Below are 21,231 nucleotides of genomic sequence, written 5' to 3' on the forward strand. Positions count from 1 at the left end.
ATCTTAGGCTCCAGGATAATAATTCCCTTTGGTAGAAACAAGCTGCTAATGATAAGTAATACAGCTTTTGTGCTGTTGCATGTACAATTTCATTTGATTCCTTGTTACCACACTTTGATGTAGGTAAGGTTAGTTTCAGTTCGGTTCAGTCGCTCAGTCATGTCCGACTCTTTGTGACCCCATGGACTGTAGCATGCCAGACTTCCCTGTCCATCACCAACTCCTGGAACTTGCTCAAACTCATATCCATTGAGTCAGTGATGCCATCCAACCATCTCATCCTCTGTCATCCTCTTCTCTTCCTGCCTTCAATCTATCCCAGCATCAGGGTCTTTTCCAATACGTCAGTTCTTCACATCAGGTGGCCAAAGTATTGCAGTTTCAGCTTCAGCATCAGTCCTTCCAATGAATATTCAGGACTGATTTCCTTTAGGATTGATTGGTTTGATCTCCTTGCAGTCCAAGGGACTCTTAAGAGTCTTCTCCAATGCCACAGTTCAAAAGCATCATTTCTTCAGTGCTCAGCTTTCTTTAGTTTATTTTCTTACAAATGAAGAAACTGAGGTTCCATTCTAATCTAAACCACCTTTCTTGTCTGACTGTTATCAGAGTTTTAACTGATCATCTTAGCACTCTGGGCTCCCTTGGTGTGTTCCCCACATGGTACCCAGAAAAGTCTTTATTTATTTTTAATTAATTTTTTTCCGTTTTATTGAGATATAATTCACACATAACATTGCATAAAATACAACATAATGATTTGTATATTACAAAATGATTACCATAGTAAGTTTAGTTAACATCCATTACCTCACATAGTTAACAGCTTTTTTATAACTTGTGTTAACTTTTTAAGATTGATTCTTACTGACTTTCAAATGTACAATACAGTATTGTTAACTACAGTCGTCATGTTGTACATGCTATCCCCAGGACTTATTTAGATAACTGGAAGTTTGTACCTTTTGTCTACATTCACCCATTTCCTCTACCGTTCACTCCCGCTTTTGGCAATACCAATCTGGTCTCTGTTCCCAAGAGTTCAGTTTTTTAGATTTCACAGATAAGTGAGCTCATATAGTATTTGTCTTTCTCTGACTTACTTCACTTAGCATCTTGACTACGAGATCTATCAGTTTTATTGCAAATGGCAGGATTTCCTTCTTTTGTGGCTGAGTAATATTCCATTACAGACACACCACATTTTCTTTATCCAGTCATCCATCAGTGGACATGTAGTTTGTTTCCATGTCTTGGCTACTGTAAATAATGCTGCAGTGAACGTGGGGTTGCAAATATCTCTTTTGCAGTGATTTAACTTCCTTTAGATATATACCCCGGAGAAGGCAATGGCACCCCACTCCAGTCCTCTTGCCTGGAGAATCCCATGGATGGAGGAGTCTGGTAGGCTGTAGTCCATGGGGTCACTAAGAGTTGGACACGACTGAGCGACTTCACTTTCACTTTTCACTTTCATGCATTGGAGAAGGAAATGGCAACCCACTCCAGTGTTCTTGCCTGGAGAATCCCAGGGACGGGGGAGCCTGGTGGGCTGCCGTCTATGGGGTCGCACAGAGTCGGATATGACTGAAGCGACTTGGCAGCAGCAGCAGCAGATATATACCCAGAAGTGGAATTGCTGGATCATATGGTAGTTCTATTTTTAGTTTTTTGAGAAGCCTCCAGCTGTTTTCCACATGGGCTTCCCTGGTGGCTCAGTGGTAAAGAATCTACTAGCAATGCAGGAGATGGAGGAGACCACCTGCAATGCAGGAGATGCAGGTTGAATCCCTGGGTCAGGAAGATCCCCTGGAGAGGAAATGGCGGCCCACTCCAGTATTCTTGCCTGGAAAATTCCATGGCCAGAGGAGCCTGGCAGGCTATAATTCATGGGCTTGCAAAGAGTTGGACACAACTGAGCAACTAAACAACCCCCATAGTGTTTTCCACATTGCCCGTACCATGGAAACTTTAAAAACCTACTGGGATCATGGCACTTTCCTGCTTAAACTCTTTCTTGAACCTGTTCCTTTTCCTTCCTGTTGACTCTGCAGCCATGCTCCCTTCAGCATCAGTGACTTGTAATGGTTCCTTTATCTGTAATGTTATCCTTCACCAGAGCTTTTAAATCTTTACTTATCCTTCAAGTGGTGATACTTTTTTAAAGAGCTCTTATCATAGCCTATAATTACATTTTTTGGTGATTATTTGCTGGTTATCCCACCACACTTTAAGCCTACGAGGGCAAAAAATATGTCTCTTTTTGTGGCCATTATATTCCCATTGCCTGGCATGCAATAAGCAATAAAGATTTATTGAAGGGAGAAATGAGGCTCAGGAAATTGAATTCTTGCCTAATGTAGTAGATGGTGTTACTTTTACTAGAATATAAGCACCATGAAGGCAGGATTTTTGGCTCCTTTTTTCCCTGCAATATCTTTGATATCTTTAACAGTGCCCAGCTCCTCATAGTAAATATTTATTGAATATTGATTATACTTTGATGCAATTCCAAAGATTTCTTATCCACATCCAGGACTTTTGCCCTCTTTGTACCAAGTCTGTCTAAAAATGGGGATTTGGGATTAGCCAGTTTCTCTGTGTTATAGAGATATGGGAGAGTTGCTGCTGTGACTCAGTAAGGTGGTTTTGCTGTCTCTGTGTAAAGGTCTTAGTTCAGTTCAGTCGATCAGTCGTGTCCAACTCTTTGCGACCCCATGAATCACAGCACGCCAGGCCTCCCTGTCCCTCACCAACTCCCGGAGTTCACTGAGACTCACGTCCATCGAGTCAGTGATGCCATTCAGCCATCTCATCCTCTGTCATCCCCTTCTCCTCCTGCCCCCAATCCCTCCCAGCATCAGAGTCTTTTCCAATGAGTCAACTCTTCGCATGAGGTGGCCAAAGTACTGGAGTTTCAGCTTTAGCATCCTTCCTTCCAAAGAAATCCCAGGGCTGATCTCCTTCAGAATGGACTGGCTGGATCTCCTTGCAGTCCAAGGGACTCTCAAGAGTCTTCTCCAACACCACAGTTCAAAAGCATCAATTCTTCGGCACTCAGCCTTCTTCACAGTCCAACTCTCACATCCATACATGACCACAGGAAAAACCATAGCCTTGACTAGACGAACCTTTGTTGGCAAAGTAGTGTCTCTGCTTTTGAATATGCTATCTCGGTTGGTCATAACTTTTCTTCCAAGGAGTAAGTGTCTTTTAATTTCATGGCTGCAGTCACTATCTGCAGTGATTTTGGAGCCCAGAAAAATAAAGTCTGACACTGTTTCCACTGTTTCCCCATCTATTTCCCATGAAGTGATGGGACCGGATGCCATGATCTTCGTTTTCTGAATGTTGAGCTTTAAGCCAACTTTTTCACTCTCCACTTTCACTTTCATCAAGAGGCTTTTGAGTTCCTCTTCACTTTCTGCCATAAGGGTGGTGTCATCTGCATATCTGAGGTTATTGTTATTTCTCCCGGCAATCTTGATTCCAGCTTGTGTTTCTTCCAGTCCAGCATTTCTCATAATGTACTCTGCATAGAAGTTAAATAAGCAGGGTGACAATATACAGCCTTGACGTACTCATTTTCCTATTTGGAACCAGTCTGTTGTTCCATGTCCAGTTCTAACTGTTGCTTCCTGACCTGCATACAGATTTCTCAAGAGGCAGGTCAGGTGGTCTGGTATGTCCATCTCTTTCAGAATTTTCCACCGTTTATTGTGATCCACACAGTCAAAGGCTTTGGCATAGTCTATAAAGCAGAAATAGATGTTTTTCTGGAACTCTCTTGCTTTTTCCATGATCCAGCGGATGTTTGCAATTTGATCTCTGGTTCCTCTGCTTTTTCTAAAACCAGCTTGAACATCAGGAAGTTCACAGTTCACGTATTGCTAAAGCCTGGCTTGGAGAATTTTGAGCATTACTTTACTAGCATGTGAGATGAGTGCAATAGTGCGGTAGTTTGAGCATTCTTTGGCATTGCCTTTCTTTGGGATTGGAATGAAAGCTGACTTTTTCCAGTCCTGTGGCCACTGCTGAGTCTTCCACATTTGCTGGCATATTGAGTGCGGCACTTTCACAGCATCATCTTTCAGGATATGAAAGAGCTCAATTGGAACTCCGTCACCTCCACTAGCTTTGTTCATAGTGATGCTTTCTAAGGCCCACTTGACTTCACATTCCAGGATATCTGGCTCTAGGTGAGTGATCACACCATCATCTGGGTTGTTAAGATCTTTTTTGTACAGTTCTTCTGTGTATTCTTGCCACCTCTTCTTAATATCTTCTGCTTCTGTTAGGTCCATACCATTTTGGTCCTTTATTGAGCCCATCTTTGCATGAAATGTTCCCTTGGTATCTCTAATTTTCTTGAAGAGATCTCTAGTCTTTCCCATTCTGTTGTTTTCCTCTATTTCTTTTCATTGATTGCTGAGGAAGGCTTTCTCATCTTCTTTTTGCTATTCTTTGGAACTCTGCATTCAGATGCTTCTATCTTTCCTTTTCTCCTTTGGTTTTCGTTTCTCTTCTTTTCACAACTATTAGTAAGGCCTCCCCAGAGGGCAGACACACTGAAACCATACTCACAGAAAACTAGTCAATCTAATCACACTAGGACCACAGCCTTGTCTAACTCAATGAAACTAAGCCATGCCTGTGGGGCAACCCAAGATGGGCGGGTCATGGTGGAGAGATTTGACAGAATGTGGTCCACTGGAGAAGGGAATGGCAAACCACTTCAGTATTCTTGCCTTGAGAACCCCATGAACAGTATGAAAAGGCAAAATGATAGGATACTGAAAGAGAAACTCCCCAGGTCAGTAGGTGCCCAATATGCTACTGGAGATCAGTGGAGAAATAACTCCAGAAAGAATGAAGGGATGGAGCCAAAGCAAAAAGAATACCCAGCTGTGGATGTGACTGGTGATAGAAGCAAGGTCCGATGCTGTACAGGTCTTAAAGGGCATCCAAATATCATCAAACAGTAGTATCTGTTCTGTATCCTGTACACCCCTTTTTTCAGGCTGCCAAGCTATATATTGATGTCATCCATCCTGCCTTTTTTCTAAATCCCCTGAATAACATGTTGAATATCCATCAGAGCAGTTCTTCTACCAGCTTTTGTTTAACCATTTGCAGACTTAACAGTATACCTTTCTCCAAAAAATTCACTTAAATGGCAAACTAGAAACATTTTAATGATCTGCTAGAAAACATTTTCATGCTGAAGGACCAGAAAATCCGGTGTTATTTTCTATTTGGGTTTAGGGAGTGGGTCATTTTTTATTCCACTCAATATACACATCTTTAAGATCTTCACATTTGTTGAATATTTTCCATATTGGGGGCTGAACAGTCACAGTGTTAAGATATGACAATGCAAAGATTTGTGCTTTATCTTCAAAGAACTTGAGTCATACAGCATCACCAAGGACTGTTTACTTATTATGACCACCACCCATAGTCCTGAAGTCAAGTCTTAGTTTGTGATCAGTAATGATTTGTGCAAGGTGCACATGTCAACATGGAAGTACTGATGTCTGATGGCAGCTATGGCAAGCTTCTCTCTCTTGGAGAAAACATTCTGTTTCCAGAGATTGAGCACTGAGGGAGAGAAAACGGTTCCTAGTTTGTGGCAACTGACCTGGAACTTCAGGTCAGTTAGAGTGCTGTCATGGGAAGACCCTGTTTCTAGTCTTGACTCTGCCTTATTGTTAATATTTTGGTCAAGTGCTGGTCTTGGAGATTGGGCTTCTCTTCATCCATGAATTCTGTTGAGCTCGTCTAAGTTTAAAAGCTGTTCATGTTATCTTTAGCAGGCTAATTCTTTTAATTGAGAAATTGATTGGGTGGAAGCTAATTGTAGGTTCCAATTTTGAATAATCTCATGTTCTTAGCCACTCTGTTAGCTATCTAAGGGGAAGTTAGTAATCTTTTTTGCTGGCTGTTAGCTTATTGCCAGGCATTGTTTCACCACGTTTTCCCTCTAAGATAGAGCAAGGTTTGCACTTAAAAAAATTCCTCATCAACCCAGGGAATACTAATCGTTCCCAACCAATTCCTTTTGAATATTGGTTCAAAAAACCATGATGTATTTCAGGACTCATTTGGGTAGGGGTTTTCAGCTTATCCTGGTCTTTCCCTGTGAACTCCTTGTATCACTAGAGAATGTGGGGCAATGCAATAAGTTTAATGACCTTAGAAATAGACTCACGGGAAATTAGAATTAGTATCACATTCATTTAAAAAAAACTCCATTAAGGTCTCACTCAGAATTATTTTTTGTTCATTTGTGGATACTATAAGTTTTGGTACCCTTTGAATGGAATACATTACTTTGAAATGTGGGCAAAATGACTGTTTCACAGTATCTTTCAAATTGTTCTTTTAAGATTTTGAGCACCCTATTTATATTTCTAAAGAAAGCTATATGTTCTTAAAGTCCAAAGAGATACAGAGAGGTCAGAAAACCAGGGTGGTTGAGTCTCTGATCTGTGCAGATTGAGTGTGAGACCTCAGATTGAGTGTGAGTATATAACCTCAGAAAAGGAAAAGAATTGGTAATTCCCTAGTTTTGTTTCAGATCTGTGACTTTTTCGAAGCTTTTGATCATCCTGTGTTCTTCTGTTAGGAAACTGATCCCCAGGTTGTGTGTTCAGCCACTGATATGTGCAAGTCTTGGCCAAAACTGGAGTTACAATGAATGGAATGACACACTTCCCTTTTTATTCTCCTTTGCCTTAGGATCCTGTCACCACATTGGGGAGATTAGACAAAAACTCTCTGCAGTTTATTTTCTCTTTTGAACAAGTTACATTGTGGAGGTACTTTTAAGCTAAAAGAAGAAAAGCTCCTTCTTTGTTCGAAGCAGCAGTGTGTAAGTTTCAACTTGTCTTGGACTTCCTCGGAGATGTTTTAAGATCCGGTGCAAACTTGCTGTGGTTTGCCTTTGGGCATCAAACTGTTTAGCTTGGCTCTATTATATCTGTAATTGCTGTATTTTAATAATTACCCAATATTCTTGTCAGCAATTTGCAGTCTATATTTTTAATAGAACTGTTTGCCTTTCTTTCCCAGGTTCATTCAGACTTGGTTTAAGCCCTGGATTAATGTGCACAGCCCCACAGACCCTCTGCAGCTGAAGGCAGGGGGTGACACAAGTTTATTAAATATTCCTACAAGCCTCGTGCTGGTTATGTAGTTTGTGTGCACCATAAAAATCCTCTGGGAAGTCATCTTCTGAGATCTCCTTATAGGGTTTTGCTTTATAAAAGTTGCCCTTTTAGTATTTGTTGAAATAACATGTTCTTCTAGAGTTTTCCTTATCCATCCATTCAGGAAATCTAATATTTTGAAGGGCAAAAAATAGGGACAAATTCTCTTTGCTGTCATTGATTTTTTTTTTTTTTTTTTTTTGTCAAAGATTTTTAAGGTAACCAAGGAGACTTCCATTACACCTGAGGTGATGTGGAGTTATGGTAGCAATCACTTTAAGCAATGATTGGAAACAATTTTATGGTGTCCAGAGTTATGTCTATAATTTAGTCAGTTTTTGAAATAAGACCATTGTGCCACCAATGAACTGTGCCTCATTTTGCTTGATAACTTTGTTTTCTTAGTGATCTGCTCTTTAGCTTATTCCTTTTGGTGTCCATTGTAATGTTTATTTTGCAGTAAACAAAAAGTTAAACTGATTTTTCAGTAGCTAAAAATTATGCAAATAGCTATACCCTAATTTTTCTGCTTTTTTGGTTCAAATATACCTCAAAGGGAATGGACCAGTAATGATAATAATAGCTAACATTTATTCATTGCTTATTATGAGCTAGGCACTGTTCTAAACAATGTATCTATGTTAACTCATTTAATCCTCACAATAGTTTGTAGGAATTTTCATCCATGCAGAGTGTCCAGGTCGACATCACTCATTTGGGAGGTGGCAGAGTGGATTCACACCTATGCAGACCTTTTACTGCTACTCTAATCTGTATTTTACTCATACTAGGTTTTTAAAACCATTTTCCTACGAAGATTGGACCACAGTGCCTCCTGCATATGTAATAGTTCAGTTTTAAAGCATATATAAAAATTATCTTTGAAATTCGAACATTATTGTTATTGCTGGGTAGGTAATACTTGTAAAACCCCAAAGGGAGTTCACTGAAAAGGTTTCCGCCCTCTCCTACCACTGTACCCCAATCACCCTATTTTTTTCCTTCTCCAAGGCTAAGATGCATTTAAAATATCTTTCTCTTCACACTTGATGCAGTGAATTAAAACCATTTAATTCGAACTTGTTTTGCCATTTTTTTAATATATTTGTACTGTGTCTGCAAGTGCCCAAACTAGCTTTGTGTCTGAAGGTAGCATGCTCTTTCTGGGGATGCATTTTTCTGGCTCTGGGTAACAGGGCTGCAGTCTCTAGCTGTTTGAGGTGGATCCTAGAAACTTGGGATACTGCCGTGTCCAAAGCTTAGATCAGGCAGGGTCTTTCATAGTTTTATCCAGTTGTCAGATAGTTTTTATTCCTGACACCAGGAATCATGTCCTTACGCCACACCTGGAACATAGTAGGTGCTCAATAAATGTTTGTTGAATTGCAGCTTCTATGGGTTGTTCCAGACTCAGGGAGATAAGGTTGGAAAATTTATCAGTATGTTGCAGTATCTAAATGAGGTAATTTTTAGGGTCATCAGAGGATATTCCAGTTAATCCCACCTTCATAAAACTTGTCATTTCAAGGCTCTAGATAGGAAAAGTTTTAAAAAAGTCTCTTGGATCCTCTAGTCAAGTAACCAGATAGTCTCAGATGGAGTTGAGAGACAAGTTTTCACATGCTAAAATGTTGGCGAACAGTTGAAATAAGAATTTTGCTTTTTAATGGTTCCTTATGTTTTCAGGTTGATTCTAAATTAATGTTTTAATTTGATCCTTATGATAGGTCTGTCACTATAACATTACATTGAGTTCTTTTTAAAAATTTTATTGAAATATAATTGATTTACAATTTTTTGTTAAATTCTGCTATATAGCAAAGTGATTTGGTTATACACATATATATTCTTTTTCACATTCTTTTCCAGTATGCTTTATCATAGGATGTTGATAAAAAATATAAAAAAAATTTATAAAATAAAAATTAAAAAATATAAATTATATATTTTTATATATGCTTTATGTAGGATGTTGTTGTTTATCTATGCTATATATAATGGTTTGCATCTTAGATTGAGTTCTAACCAGAGTTGGTCTTTTTTTTTTTTGCTGAAGTTCACTTATTAAGTGTCATTGATTAGTGTTCCAACATAACTGATGATGTTATGTTTAGGTGTACCTTGATTTTATTCTATACTCTTGAAACTTTACTATAAAACCAAAGATTTAAAACATCAAAGCAAACATGTATTTGCAAAAGTATTTGCTGTAAAAATCTTTATTTGGTAATTACTGCTCCCCCTCCCCACCAGTTTGCTTGAGGGCTGTCTAGTCATCTTTTAAGGTAAATTTCTTATACTTTTTAGGAATTCTTCATTTTACTTCAATATGTACTCATGAACAGAAATTCCTGCATTAAGTTTTCTTCTTCAAATGTGTATTTTTACAGGCAATTTGAAAATTGGAAAGAAGGATTTTAAAGCCACTTCTGATTTGCAAAGATTGTCTATAATCTGAAGAACTACAGGCTGAGGTGACTGAATGGGACACACTTTTGGAGAAATAAAAATGACTTCTCATTGTGTGATTGTCATGTTTGCCTTAATGAGTTCCTGCTTAGCAGCCGCAGGTAAGTTGCATAATACAAATTGCATGTTCATTATGTTCTTTTGGGTATATTTTTCCTCAGTCTAGAAAAATTTAGAATATGTGATATTTATGCAGAGCTTGAGTATTTACATTCTTCAAGGAATAAAATACTTGACTCCTGTACAGATACATCGTGTGTTTGTCTATATGATGTCTTACTACACTAGTGCTAGATATTCGAGCGTTGGTGACGCACATACCTAACTAACCTTCAGTGTGGAGGTGGCTAGAGAAGACACATGTTGTTTAAACCCACTTAAGTTTGTTACATGCAGAGATTACATTTACTTTCTTGTCCTAAGTAAGAATTTCAAGAAAACCCTTTGGTTCTTTATTGTAAAGTAAATAGATCTTTTATATAGAGGTGACACTGCTAGCACAGACTACTTAGGAAATGTTTAATTTTGCCTATTTCAGGTATTTTTAGGATGTAACTTTTTAAAAACTACCGAGGGGATTCCCTAGCAGTCCAGTGATTGCTGAGGGCCTGGATTGGAGACCTGGGATCCCATAAGTTATGTGGTGTGGTCAGAAACAAAACAAAATATAAAAATTAAAAAGTACAGAAATATACTGTGCTTTCTAGAAGCCATCAGAATGTGAGATTGTAGATGAGAAGAAGCAAATGGTTTGGTTGGAACACTGTTCCTTAAATAAGAGTATCAGATCCCTCACATCAACATCTTAGTGTAGGCAGTCAGGGTTACTTAACAAATTTAGAAACTTAATTTGCTCTATTTTGTTATAATTTGCTTTGAGTCTCCTTTGTAATGAGCTATATTAGAGCTAATTTGTTGGGCCAGTTCTGAAAACTGGCTGGCCTTAAGAAGACACACATTGACTTAAAAAATGATTAGCTTCTTGGTTTTGACTGTTGAATTGCACGTACAGATGACATGCTGCTGCTGCTAAGTCACTTCAGTCGTGTCCGACTCTGTGCGACCCCGGAGACGGCATGAGAGTGATAATAATAAGCATGCATTGAGTGTGCTACAATTGTAGATTAACAATGAATAAGGATATTCTTATTTTATGAGCTCACTTAGTAACAACTCTGGTATTCACCTCTGTGGTATACTGAAGAAGCTGGACCACCATTAAGGCTTCAATTGACTCAGACCAGGAGTCACATGTAGGCAGACTGAGTGGAAGTCACTTTGTAAAACTTGGTTTATCAGATTGGAAAGCAGAAAGAATGACCCCCTTGTTGCAAATATCTCGAGGGAAAGCTTTTTTGAATGCTGGTGTGTGAATTTGAACTGCCCATTCTCTCTACCAGCAGTTTCACTTTGTCTCATGATTGAAAAATTATTTGCCTTTTAGCTGGTACATTAAAAGTGATCTTAATTAAAATCTCATTAAAAAGTAGTAGGAAAAAAAAAGAGAAATATCTTCTGCTTCTGTTAGGCCCATACCATTTCTGTTCTTTATTGTGCCCATCTTTGCATGAAATATTCCCTTGGTATCTCTCATTTTCTTGAAGAGATCTCTAGTCTTTCCCATTCTATTGTTTTCCTCTATTTCTTTGCACTGATCACTGAGGAAGGCTTTCTTATCTCTCCTTGCTATTCCTTGGAACTCTGCATTCAGATGGGTATATCTTTCCTTTTCTCCTTTGCCTTTGGCTTCTCTTCTTTTCACAGCTATTTGTAAGGCCTCCTTAGACAACCATTTTGCCTTTTTGCATTTCTTTTTCTTGGGGATGGTCTTGATCACTTCCTCCCGTACAGTGTCACGAACCTCCGTCCATAGCTCTTCAGGCACTCTATCAGATCTAATTCTTTGAATCTATTTGTCACTTCCACTGTATAATCATAAGGGATTTGGTTTAGGTCATAGCTGAATGGTCTAGTGGTTTTCCCTACTTTCTTCAGTTTAAACCTAAATTTGGCAATAAGGTGTTCATGATCTGAGTCACAGTCAGCTCCCAGTCTTGTTTTTGCTGACTGTATAGAGCTTCTCCATCTGTGGCTGCAAAGAATATAATCACTCTGATTTCAGTGTTGACCATCTGGTGATGTCCGTCTGTAGCATCTTCTCTTGTGTTGTTGGAAGAGGGTGTTAGCTATGACCAGTGTGTTCTCTTGGCAAAACTCTTATTAGCCTTTGCCCTGCTTCATTCTGTACTCCAAGGCCGAATTTGCCTGTTACTCCAGATATTTCTTGACTTTCTACTTTTGCATTCCAGTCCCCTATAATGAAAAGGATATCTTTTTTGGGTGTTAGTTTTAGACGGTCTTGTAGGTCTTCATAGAACCATTCAGCTTCTTCAGCATTACTAGTCATGGCATAGACTTGGGTTACTGTGATATTGAAAGGTTTGCAGAGACAGAGCACTTAGGGATATACACAGAGATGTAAGATTCATCCTTCGAGTTGCTTGAACTTTAGTTAGGCATATAGAATATAACCATGTAACAAAATAATCAGTGCATGGTGAGTAAAAGCTAGATGACCCCAGAGAGGTCAGAAGGGTGGGTTAGAGGAGCTGGGGAAGGCTCTGTAGAAGTCTATGTCTTAAGCTATGTTTTGAAGACCAGGATGACTTAAGCAAGAGGAAGGCATTGAGGGTGAGCAGAGGGGGAGAACAGTGGCACTTAGGTGTCTGATATTGTTTTTTTCTGTTTGTCTGTTTTTGCCTTTTTTGACTGTTCTATGCAGCATATGGGATCTTAGTTCTCTGATCAGGGATCAAACCTGCTCCCTTTGCAATAAACGTGTGGAGTCTTAACCATTAGACTGTCAGGAAGGCTCTTGATGTTGTTTTAAGGAACAGATGACCCAGACAGCTGCTTGGGTATGTAGAGGATATCTGTTTAGAAGGAAGGATGGGGGTGGATTATAGAGGACCTTAAATGTCAGAACAAAGCTGTGGATTTCATTCTGAGGTTTGGATTCTCTCTTCTTCCATCCCCCTGTAGTCAAAAGCATGCATTGTTAAATCTTAGAATTCAAACTGCAGCCTCAGAAAGTAAGGCTAAGAATGTGGCCTCCTTGGCCACAAAGGCCACGGTGCCTGGCACGTAGGCTGACATTTAGCTCAGGCTTGCTCTCTGCCAGTTAATTTTGTCTTTATGAAAGAACACTGTGAGGTGGCATTAGTATTATTATCGTCATCTGCATTTTTCCTCACAAGAAAACTGAGACTCAGTAACTAGTAAGTGGCAGAGTGAGGCGGTTTGGCTGTAAAATCCAGCCCATCCACCAGTCCACTAGAACTCTATGTAGGAGACCCTCAGTGTGGAATGAATGAACCTCTTCACTTGATTGATTCAACACCAGATGAGTAGCCACCAATGAGGCATCCTGGAACCAGGTTAAACCCCTTTGTTCTTAGGGGAGACGTATGTAATTCATCAGAGTGAAAGGACCCTCAATTAACGAGCCTTCTTTGTTTGTATTCTTATTCCGCAGACACGGCTGTGAAGCTCTATTATAGAGTTCTTGCCAGCAGAAGTGGTGAAGGCTTCCTTTAGATATGTAGCCAGGGAGGAGACAAGCACAGCACAGCACATAAAATGAGCCTGAGTTGGAATAGTAGATGCCTGCGTGTGGGCCTTCATTGAAAGCCTTCCTTCTCTGCTTGTGGCTGAGGGTGAAGGAAGCAAGCCACATCCCGGTGTTAGCGGTTGCTTTGACAAAACTCGCACTTTTCCTTCCCTCCCGTTTTCCTTTGTTATTGTACAGCACTGTGCAGAGGGAGGCCCATGGTCCTGAACAAGAGCTGTGTAGGGACCCTAATGCCACCTGATTAGAAATTACCTTAGGCTTTTATCATCAATTTTATCTTATCTTCAATCCTAGAATGTATCTGAAGAAAACGGAAAGTTAAAAAATGTAAATACTTGCTCCTGTGGGCTTAAGCTTCACTAAGTTTTCACTTTAAAAACTGTTCCACTACACATCTTTAAAAAATATTAACTGCTGCCTCCGTGGCTGGCCAGCGTTAGGTAGGGCTGTGTTCCCAGGAGCCTCGGTAACGCAGGGAGAACTCAGGGAAATCAGTTTGGGAGGAAGAGATGGACTTGTCTGTGTTTTACTGGGCCCTTGTGTCAGGACAGAGGGGTGCTGTTGAGGGGAGCTCTGCAGAGATGCTGCTGGCCTCTGTGCCAGCAGAGTGTGGAGGGGTTGGCTATGTTCCTCATTTCGCAGTTGCCATTTGGTGCCTAGATGTATCCTTTTGGAGGCTTGCCCGTGACCCAAACACATATTTCTATTGAGCAAACGCATTTCTTTTCATCTTTATTGGATGTACCTGGAATTCCAGGTATAGTCCACAGGAGAATAGAGATGTTTTTAGTTGGAGCTATTTTCCTGCTAAGAAAGCTTTGAATTTTTGGGGTTCATAGGACAGCAAGCAGAGGTATTAATACTAGCTGGTTAATACTTGGTTTGGAATGGACAAGCAGACAGCCTTGGGTGGAGGCTAAACATAATAATACCACTTTATTTTTATTGTTTTCAAATGCTTTCCTGCCTGGTGTTTCATTTGATTCTCATAGCAGTCCCTGGGTGGGCAGGGTTGTTTTTTTCATTTATGGAATGAGAATAAGGGGCTTGAGAGCAAGTAATTAGTTTAGAAAGCTGGTCTGCCTCCTGATTGAACCTGAACCCAGCACACTTCTGCAGACAGACTGCACCGATGAGTCAGGGTGATTTTCCTGCAGCACGCCCCTCAACACCTCTTGAAACCATGCTGCCAGGCATTCTGCTGGGTACTCTACACCAGTAAGTTCATTTAATCTTTACAGAAACCCAGTGAAGTAGGTGTTCGTCATTATCACTGTTTTTATAATTACTACTACTGCCACCACTCCTACCACTATTATTATGATACTAATTTTACAAATGATAAAACTGAGGTTTAAGGAAGAAAAATGTCATGTATAATGAGAGTTAATTTTTAAAAAGTTGAAATGGTCCTTTGTGTAATAGTAGTCATATGACAATTTAGTGTGGCAGCATGGCAGCAGACCCAGAGTTCATGTTCTTTCCATTGTGCTGCCCAAAGGGAACTGGCACTCTTTCTCTTGGGCTTGAGATCAATGGCCTGAGGACCGCAGAGGTGGTTCTGCCACAGTTTTCCCTTCTCTGCCAAATGAGGGCTCAGCAGCTGTAACTCATAATGGCAGGAGGGTAGGGAGGGTGCCAATGGGGGCTGCCACCAGGGAAAGTAAACGTAGGAGGAATAGACTTGAAGGTTCAAAACAAATGCAAAAAGATCTCTTGCTAACCCCCAAGTCTTTGGACACAGCTAGTTGATTTGGTCAGTGATTTTATAGTTTTCAGGTGGTTGTTATAACCACTTTTGTGTTTAATTCTACTTGTGGACACATAGGGAAAAGATACTGTCAGTTGTGATGCCAACTATCACCAGGGTGCCAGTTTTCTATTTATTTTAAGAAGCAAAGAACTATTGTTAAAAGACACAGAGTGAACAGAATGGCCTGCATTTTAGATAGTGATCCCTCTGGAGAGATCACGCACACCCCAGTGTAATGAGGTCCCTGTTTCCCTTTCTTTAGGTTTTTGCACAGAAACAACACACACACATACACACACACACACACACACACACAGAGTTGGGGCAGTTAGCTAGTCAAGAAAGATGAGTTTATTTCTCAAAGATTACCTTGCCTTGCATAATCTACCAATAGGGGTGGGATATGATATGATAGCAAATAAAAAGCCTTTGTGCAAGGAGAATAGATAGTTGGGTAACCAGATGTACATATAGATTAAGAAAGATACTTACCAAGATACTTACCATATGTGCAAGGAGAATAGATGGTTGGGTAACCAGATGTACATATAGATTAAGAAAGATACTTACCAAGAGGGTACGAATCTACCTGCAGTGTAAGAGACCTGGATTTGATTCTTGGTTCAGGAAGATCCCCTGGAGAAGGTCATGGCTACCCACTCCAGTATTCTTGCTGGAAGAATCCCATGGACAGAGGAGCCTGGTGGGCTATAGTCCATGGGGTTGCAAAGAGTTGGACATGACTGAGCGACTAACATTTTCACTTTGATGTCACAAGTTCACAGAACCCAGATTTCTCTCCTTTGCCTCCTTATCTTAGACTGTATAATTGCCACCCAGTTTTCTGGATTCTTGATCTGGGTTATTTTAGGATACCAGTCATGGTGCATTTCTGTAAATGCTGATCCACTTTCCCATCAGGACAGAGCTATCTATGTGTGACTACATAGCTGTTTAATTGCACAAGGCTTATGTTTTCACACATTGTGGATATGGGAAATTAGGTATTCTCAGCTTGTTTGCTTTGATAACTAAATCCTCCTATTCTGGGGCCACCTTGAATCATTGCTAGAGCTCCAAGTGCTGGTTTTGGAAGTGTTTTAGAACACGGAGTATTCTGAGCAGTGTCACTGTGAAGCCTTTCCCCAGGACCGGCTCTGCATGTGTGGGCATCAGGGCATGGAGGTGCTTGCCTGTCTCAGGAGATTGGCCCACCTTGTACTGCATCCATGTGAACTGCTGACTTTCATTTTCTTTGAAACGTTCTCTGCCAGAGTGGCCTAAAAAAAGATTTACCCTGAAGTCTAATGTGGTCTTATTTTTGTTTTCTGAGAGGACACTGTAAATCAGGTGGCATTCTAGAGGGCTTACCAATGTGCTTGCTCTCAGAACATTCCTTCCAAAGACCAGGCAGCAGGTGCTCTGGGGACGGAGGCCTAGCTCTTCTCCAGCCCTGTCCTGCCAACTCTTAGAAATCTTAAGGAAAAAAAAGAAACCAAACTAGTTTAAACTAGAGTAGAATGTGGAAAAGCTTACTGCCTTTAAAGGAAAATGTTGATTAAAAAAAAAAAGATATTCTCTGTTGGCAGTGAAAGGAATCATATAGTTATAAGTGGTATAGTTATGGCAGAAGGAAAAGTTTCCAGTAAGACTGCCCTGAGTTCTTTGTGTTGCTTCTTCCCTTTGTCCTCGCATGCCTGAATAACTTCTTTCTGGCTTAGATGATAGACTAGCCACCAGGAGTAACACCTCCTGTCCTCCTGCCCTCTGGCCCCATCCGCAAGGATGCTCAGGTAGCAAAGGCCTCAGGAGAGAGCAGAGCACCTGCTTCTGGAGTCAGTTCCTTCTCTGTTGCTTTCATCAGGGGTGCTGCTGAGCTGCTGGGCACTTCGTTGCAACGAGCGTTTCCAGCGGGACACATCTGTGCGGCCCACTTTGGCATCGTGTTGTTGCATGGTGAAGCAAAATGCCACAGTGCTCCCACTTGCCCCTTCATCCCATTTATCATTTCACCTTTTCTTTCAGTGTTTAAATCCTGCTGTGTTTAGATGGGTGCTTGTAGTCTGGTGAATTAGTTTTGAGTGTATACTAGGGCGCAGGTACTTTGCTAGCTTCTGTGGCACAGAAAGGGGAGACTTTGTAGTGTGAACAGTGAGTTTTTACCACCTTCTTACATGGTTAAGTTTCCTAAAATGTTGATTGATTTATTCAGCAAGCATCTCCTGAGCATTCTAGATACCATTCTAGCTGTTAGACATATAGCAGTGAGTAAAACAGTCAAAAATCCTTGTGCACCTGAAGTTTACATTTTAATGAAGAGAGACAGAGACCAGAAACAAACAAAAACTATGCACATTTTAGCAGGGTTAGTGGAGAAAAGGCAACAGGGCTAGGGATTATTAGTGGGGAAGTACAGTTTAAAATAAGGTGATCCAGGGAGGGCCTCACTGGGAAGATGACATTTGAGCAGAGATTGGAAGGAGGTGAGCTAAGTGGATATCTGGGGAAATGAGCATTCTAGGCAGGAGGAAGAGCATGTGCAAAGGTCCTGAGGTGGGAGCTTGTCTGAAGTGCTTGAGCCTTAGTAAACAGGCCAGATGGCTGCTGGAGTGGAAAGTCAGAGACTTCTTGGGGACAGGTGTAGGGTTGCATATAGCCTTGTCAACCATTGCAGAGTTTTTACTCTAGTGAGAAAGAGCCATTAAGCAGCAGAATGATGTGATCTGAAGGATATTTTAGCAAGATCACTCTGGCTGCAGTGTTGAGAATAGACTGTTGGGCAAGGGTGAATTTGGGGATACTGGTCGGTGGCCATAGTAATAATTGAGGCAAGAGATGATGGTAGTCAGGATCAGATTGTAGAAGGAAAGATCCTTGGAAGTGAAATGCTTGTGAAATTAAGAATGACTTTGTGGTTTTCTTTCAATTTGTTCCCACTGAGGGGGAAAAAGGATAAAGACTGATATCTCATTATCAGTGGAATACTAAGCCATAACCTAATAGTAAAGATAGTTACTTTTATGTAACAGTGAAAACTGAATATGAAAAAACAGAACAACCTTCCAAACTGTCTAAAGAAAATTTCTTTGCACTGTGAATGACTTTCCTTGAAAAATCAATGTCTGAAAAGCCTCAACCCTCCCTTCCCAACTTACTTCTAAACCTCATCCTTTTCATTCCCTATGTGGTCTGTTTTTCAGAAATATGAATTTTTGAGGGTCTTATCACCTTTTGCAAACTTGCCTCTCATAGCAAAACTAGTGTTTCAGAGAAATAGAATAGTAAATAAGTGCATAAATTCATTTTAATACATTTTATAAATTTAAGTTGCATGCTAGATGTCAGCAAGGAGCTGGATAATTATAGCATACTTTCTTCTGTTCTAGTTTTTAGCTCTGGCTTCCTCACTGATTCCTATTTTATTCCTGTAATCAGATTCCAGGCTAGAACTTTTAAAAAATTAACATTTTTTAGAAGGGGAAAAAAAATTCCCCAAAGTTGTTGTTGATATTTATTAAGTACCCAACATCATATTTATTAAAAATTGAGATAAGACACTGAGAAGGTTTAACCTCTGTGCTTGAAAAGTTGTCTTTTAGAATAATTTCTATTTATTTATTATACCACTTTTATAAAGTTTTCTGATTTGCTTTCTCAGATCTCATCACTGTCACTGGGGGGTGGGGGAGGGCCGTTGGGCAGCTTGAATCCGGCCCTGTGCTCACCAAGCCCCAGGTGGTGGTCTTTCTGTTTTTGAAACTGGAACAGGAAAGTCCAGAGGAATGCAACTACAGTTTTACTTCTTGCCCCCTGCAGGGTTTTTTCTAGGCCTCCCCAAAGTGTGTTTATCTTGCTGGCCATGCATGTAGAGCAGCCTGGAATTCTGTGGGGCATTAGAGAAAAAAACAGAAAGATTTCCCACATGACTAAGGTTATGGGAGTGGGAAATCTTGAATTATGCAGAACTCTTTGATTGAAAGAAAATAATTGGGGGATGAAATTTATTTTAATATATACTTTTAAAAACTATTATTCATCCCTCTCTTTAAAAAAATTAAAACCCATATTTTTGGGGGTAGAGGTATGGTCTTCCCTGGTGGCTCAGTCAGTGAAGGATCTGCCCAAGATGTGGGAGACCCAGGTTCGATCCCTGGGTTGGAAAGATCCCCTGGAGAAGAAAACAGCAACCCACTCCAGTATTCTTGCCTGGAAAATTCCATGGACAGAGGAACCTGGAGGGCTACAGTCCATAGGGTCACAAAGAGTCAGACACAACTGAGCAACTAACAGAAGTGTGGGGGTATAGACTAGAAGCAATAAAAACCTTCTAAGTATCAAATTAAGAATTTCCAGTCATTACAAGGAAAAAATATCTTTAGGGTGGAAAAATAATTTGAACTTTAAGAACCTGATAATGATATAATTTGAGGACAGGGTCTGACATATTGTGAAGACCCTAAGGGCCTGACTCCAGCAGCCCCCCACTTTGTCACCCCAGGATCGTTTGCATGGGTGGCTTCACTGCCACCAGCCAGGTCTCTGCCTGGCCCTCTCGAGTGTTGGGGAGTCTGTGTCCTCTGGTTTGTCACATTTAATTAGCTCTGGAAATATGTTATCAAAGGCTGTCTGGCAGTGTTTCATTAATGGTACAGGGTGAATTCAAAAGCATAATTAATTGTTTTAGATTATTTGCAAAGCCCGTGCTGAAAAACCTAATGACTGTAGGAGAAAGTTGGCAGAGAGGCTGTTTAGAGATTAGCCTGGACCTTACCCGGCTCAATTGCCTTTTGGAGTTGGGCCAAGAGAGGAGTTGTTTTTCTTTTTGGAGAAGTGTTTGTGGCCACATTGTTCCCTAAATTCCTAGTTTACTGCTCCAGGCTCGTGGCTGATGGAGATCATATGGACCTTACAGAGCTAGGGAGCTCAAAGAGCATCTTCTAGAAGTTTTTGTTTGTTTTTTGTCTTGTGAGAAAAACACAATTACTTAACTCTCATTAACTAAATAAATACTTCCCAAGGGCCTCTTCTTGGAGGGAGGAAAGGGAGCTCTAGTTTGTTATGAAACAATTCAGGTTCTGAGTGTTAAATGTTCAAAGGCACCAGGATCAGGCCTTAAGTAGTTTTTTTCTTTCTTTTAAAATAAAACAAATCAGATTCCTCATTTCCTCTGTTGGGCTGGCTCAGAGTAGCAAATAGCCACTGCGTTTGGAAAATAGTGTTCAAAAATCTCAATTTGAAATCAAGTGCACACAGTATAAGTTCAGAGTATACTGTATGTATGAAGGGGGAAGATAGACTTCCATTATTTAGTTAATTTGACATATGTTATAGAATAAGAATATCTAGAATTAGCTCAGCCTGAAGAATTATAGAAAAATAATGGAAGTCCCTGCCCCTTAAAGATGAGAGAGATTTGAGGCTTACTGCATCAAGTGCTAGTTCTGACTCTGAGAACAGTGTAGGCAGTTGAAGATGAAAGCAGAGAAGAGTGTTTCAGACTTATCTCAGAGCCAGTCAAGTGTAAAGGAGCACTTTTCTAAGCAATATATAGCTTCATTGGAAAACATCTATCTAGAAACCTTGCAATTCCTGGGCCTGGGGCTGGCCCTGCCTCTTACTCATAGGCTTTAGCATCTTTTCCCCGTCCTTCTGGGCTCGAGCTGCTTGTGAGTAAGTAGTTACGCATGAATCTGAGGCCAAATTGTACTTTATTAATATGATTCAGGAGAAAAGAATTCTAATGAAAAATTTCAGAGAACTGTGCTGAGCTATTTCATGATATTGTCAGATCTTCCTGAATTCAAGGAGGGCCCAAGAAAATCTATTATGCTTGTTTATTACTCGACTTGGAATCTATTGGAAAAAAACTTACATGAAAACCTCAGGAGAGTATGTGCTGGTTGAGGAATTTATTACTGAGTGCACAGCGGCCTGTGTTTACTCTGTGTGAGGCTGGCTGTCCTGAGGTTCTGGGCAACCTGCCTCCTCCACAGCCAGCAAGCTTGAAGTAGCTACTTTGACTCTTAACACTTTCTATAGATGGTCCCCAGGCAACTTGATGGAGTTGATAAGAATTCTGGTCTCAGAGCTGTGAGGAATCATGAAAGATATTTTAAAAAGTTGAGAATAAAGCCTTTGAACCAATAAATGACTGATTTTTCTTTGCT

General features: G+C 40.3%; 1 protein-coding gene across 4 annotated transcripts in view; it reads left to right on the forward strand.

Moving 5' to 3' along the window:
- Window positions 1–21,231, forward strand: part of TGFBR3 (transforming growth factor beta receptor 3) — a 209,669-nt gene that overhangs the window by 22,258 nt on the left and 166,180 nt on the right. For 2 of the 4 annotated variants that reach the window (XM_027536536.1, XM_027536535.1), the window contains exon 2: window positions 9,602–9,781. In XM_027536536.1, the coding sequence (XP_027392337.1) occupies window positions 9,694–9,781 (88 nt within the window). In that variant the 5' untranslated portion in view covers window positions 9,602–9,693. Of the gene's footprint in view, window positions 1–3,874; window positions 4,200–6,741; window positions 6,875–9,601; window positions 9,782–21,231 lie in introns of those variants that run through there. The other 2 variants (XM_027536534.1, XM_027536533.1) reach the window with 2 other exon arrangements.

The sequence above is a fragment of the Bos indicus x Bos taurus genome, chromosome 3 (assembly GCF_003369695.1).
Source record: "Bos indicus x Bos taurus breed Angus x Brahman F1 hybrid chromosome 3, Bos_hybrid_MaternalHap_v2.0, whole genome shotgun sequence".
In the NCBI taxonomy this organism is placed as follows: Eukaryota; Metazoa; Chordata; class Mammalia; order Artiodactyla; family Bovidae; genus Bos; species Bos indicus x Bos taurus.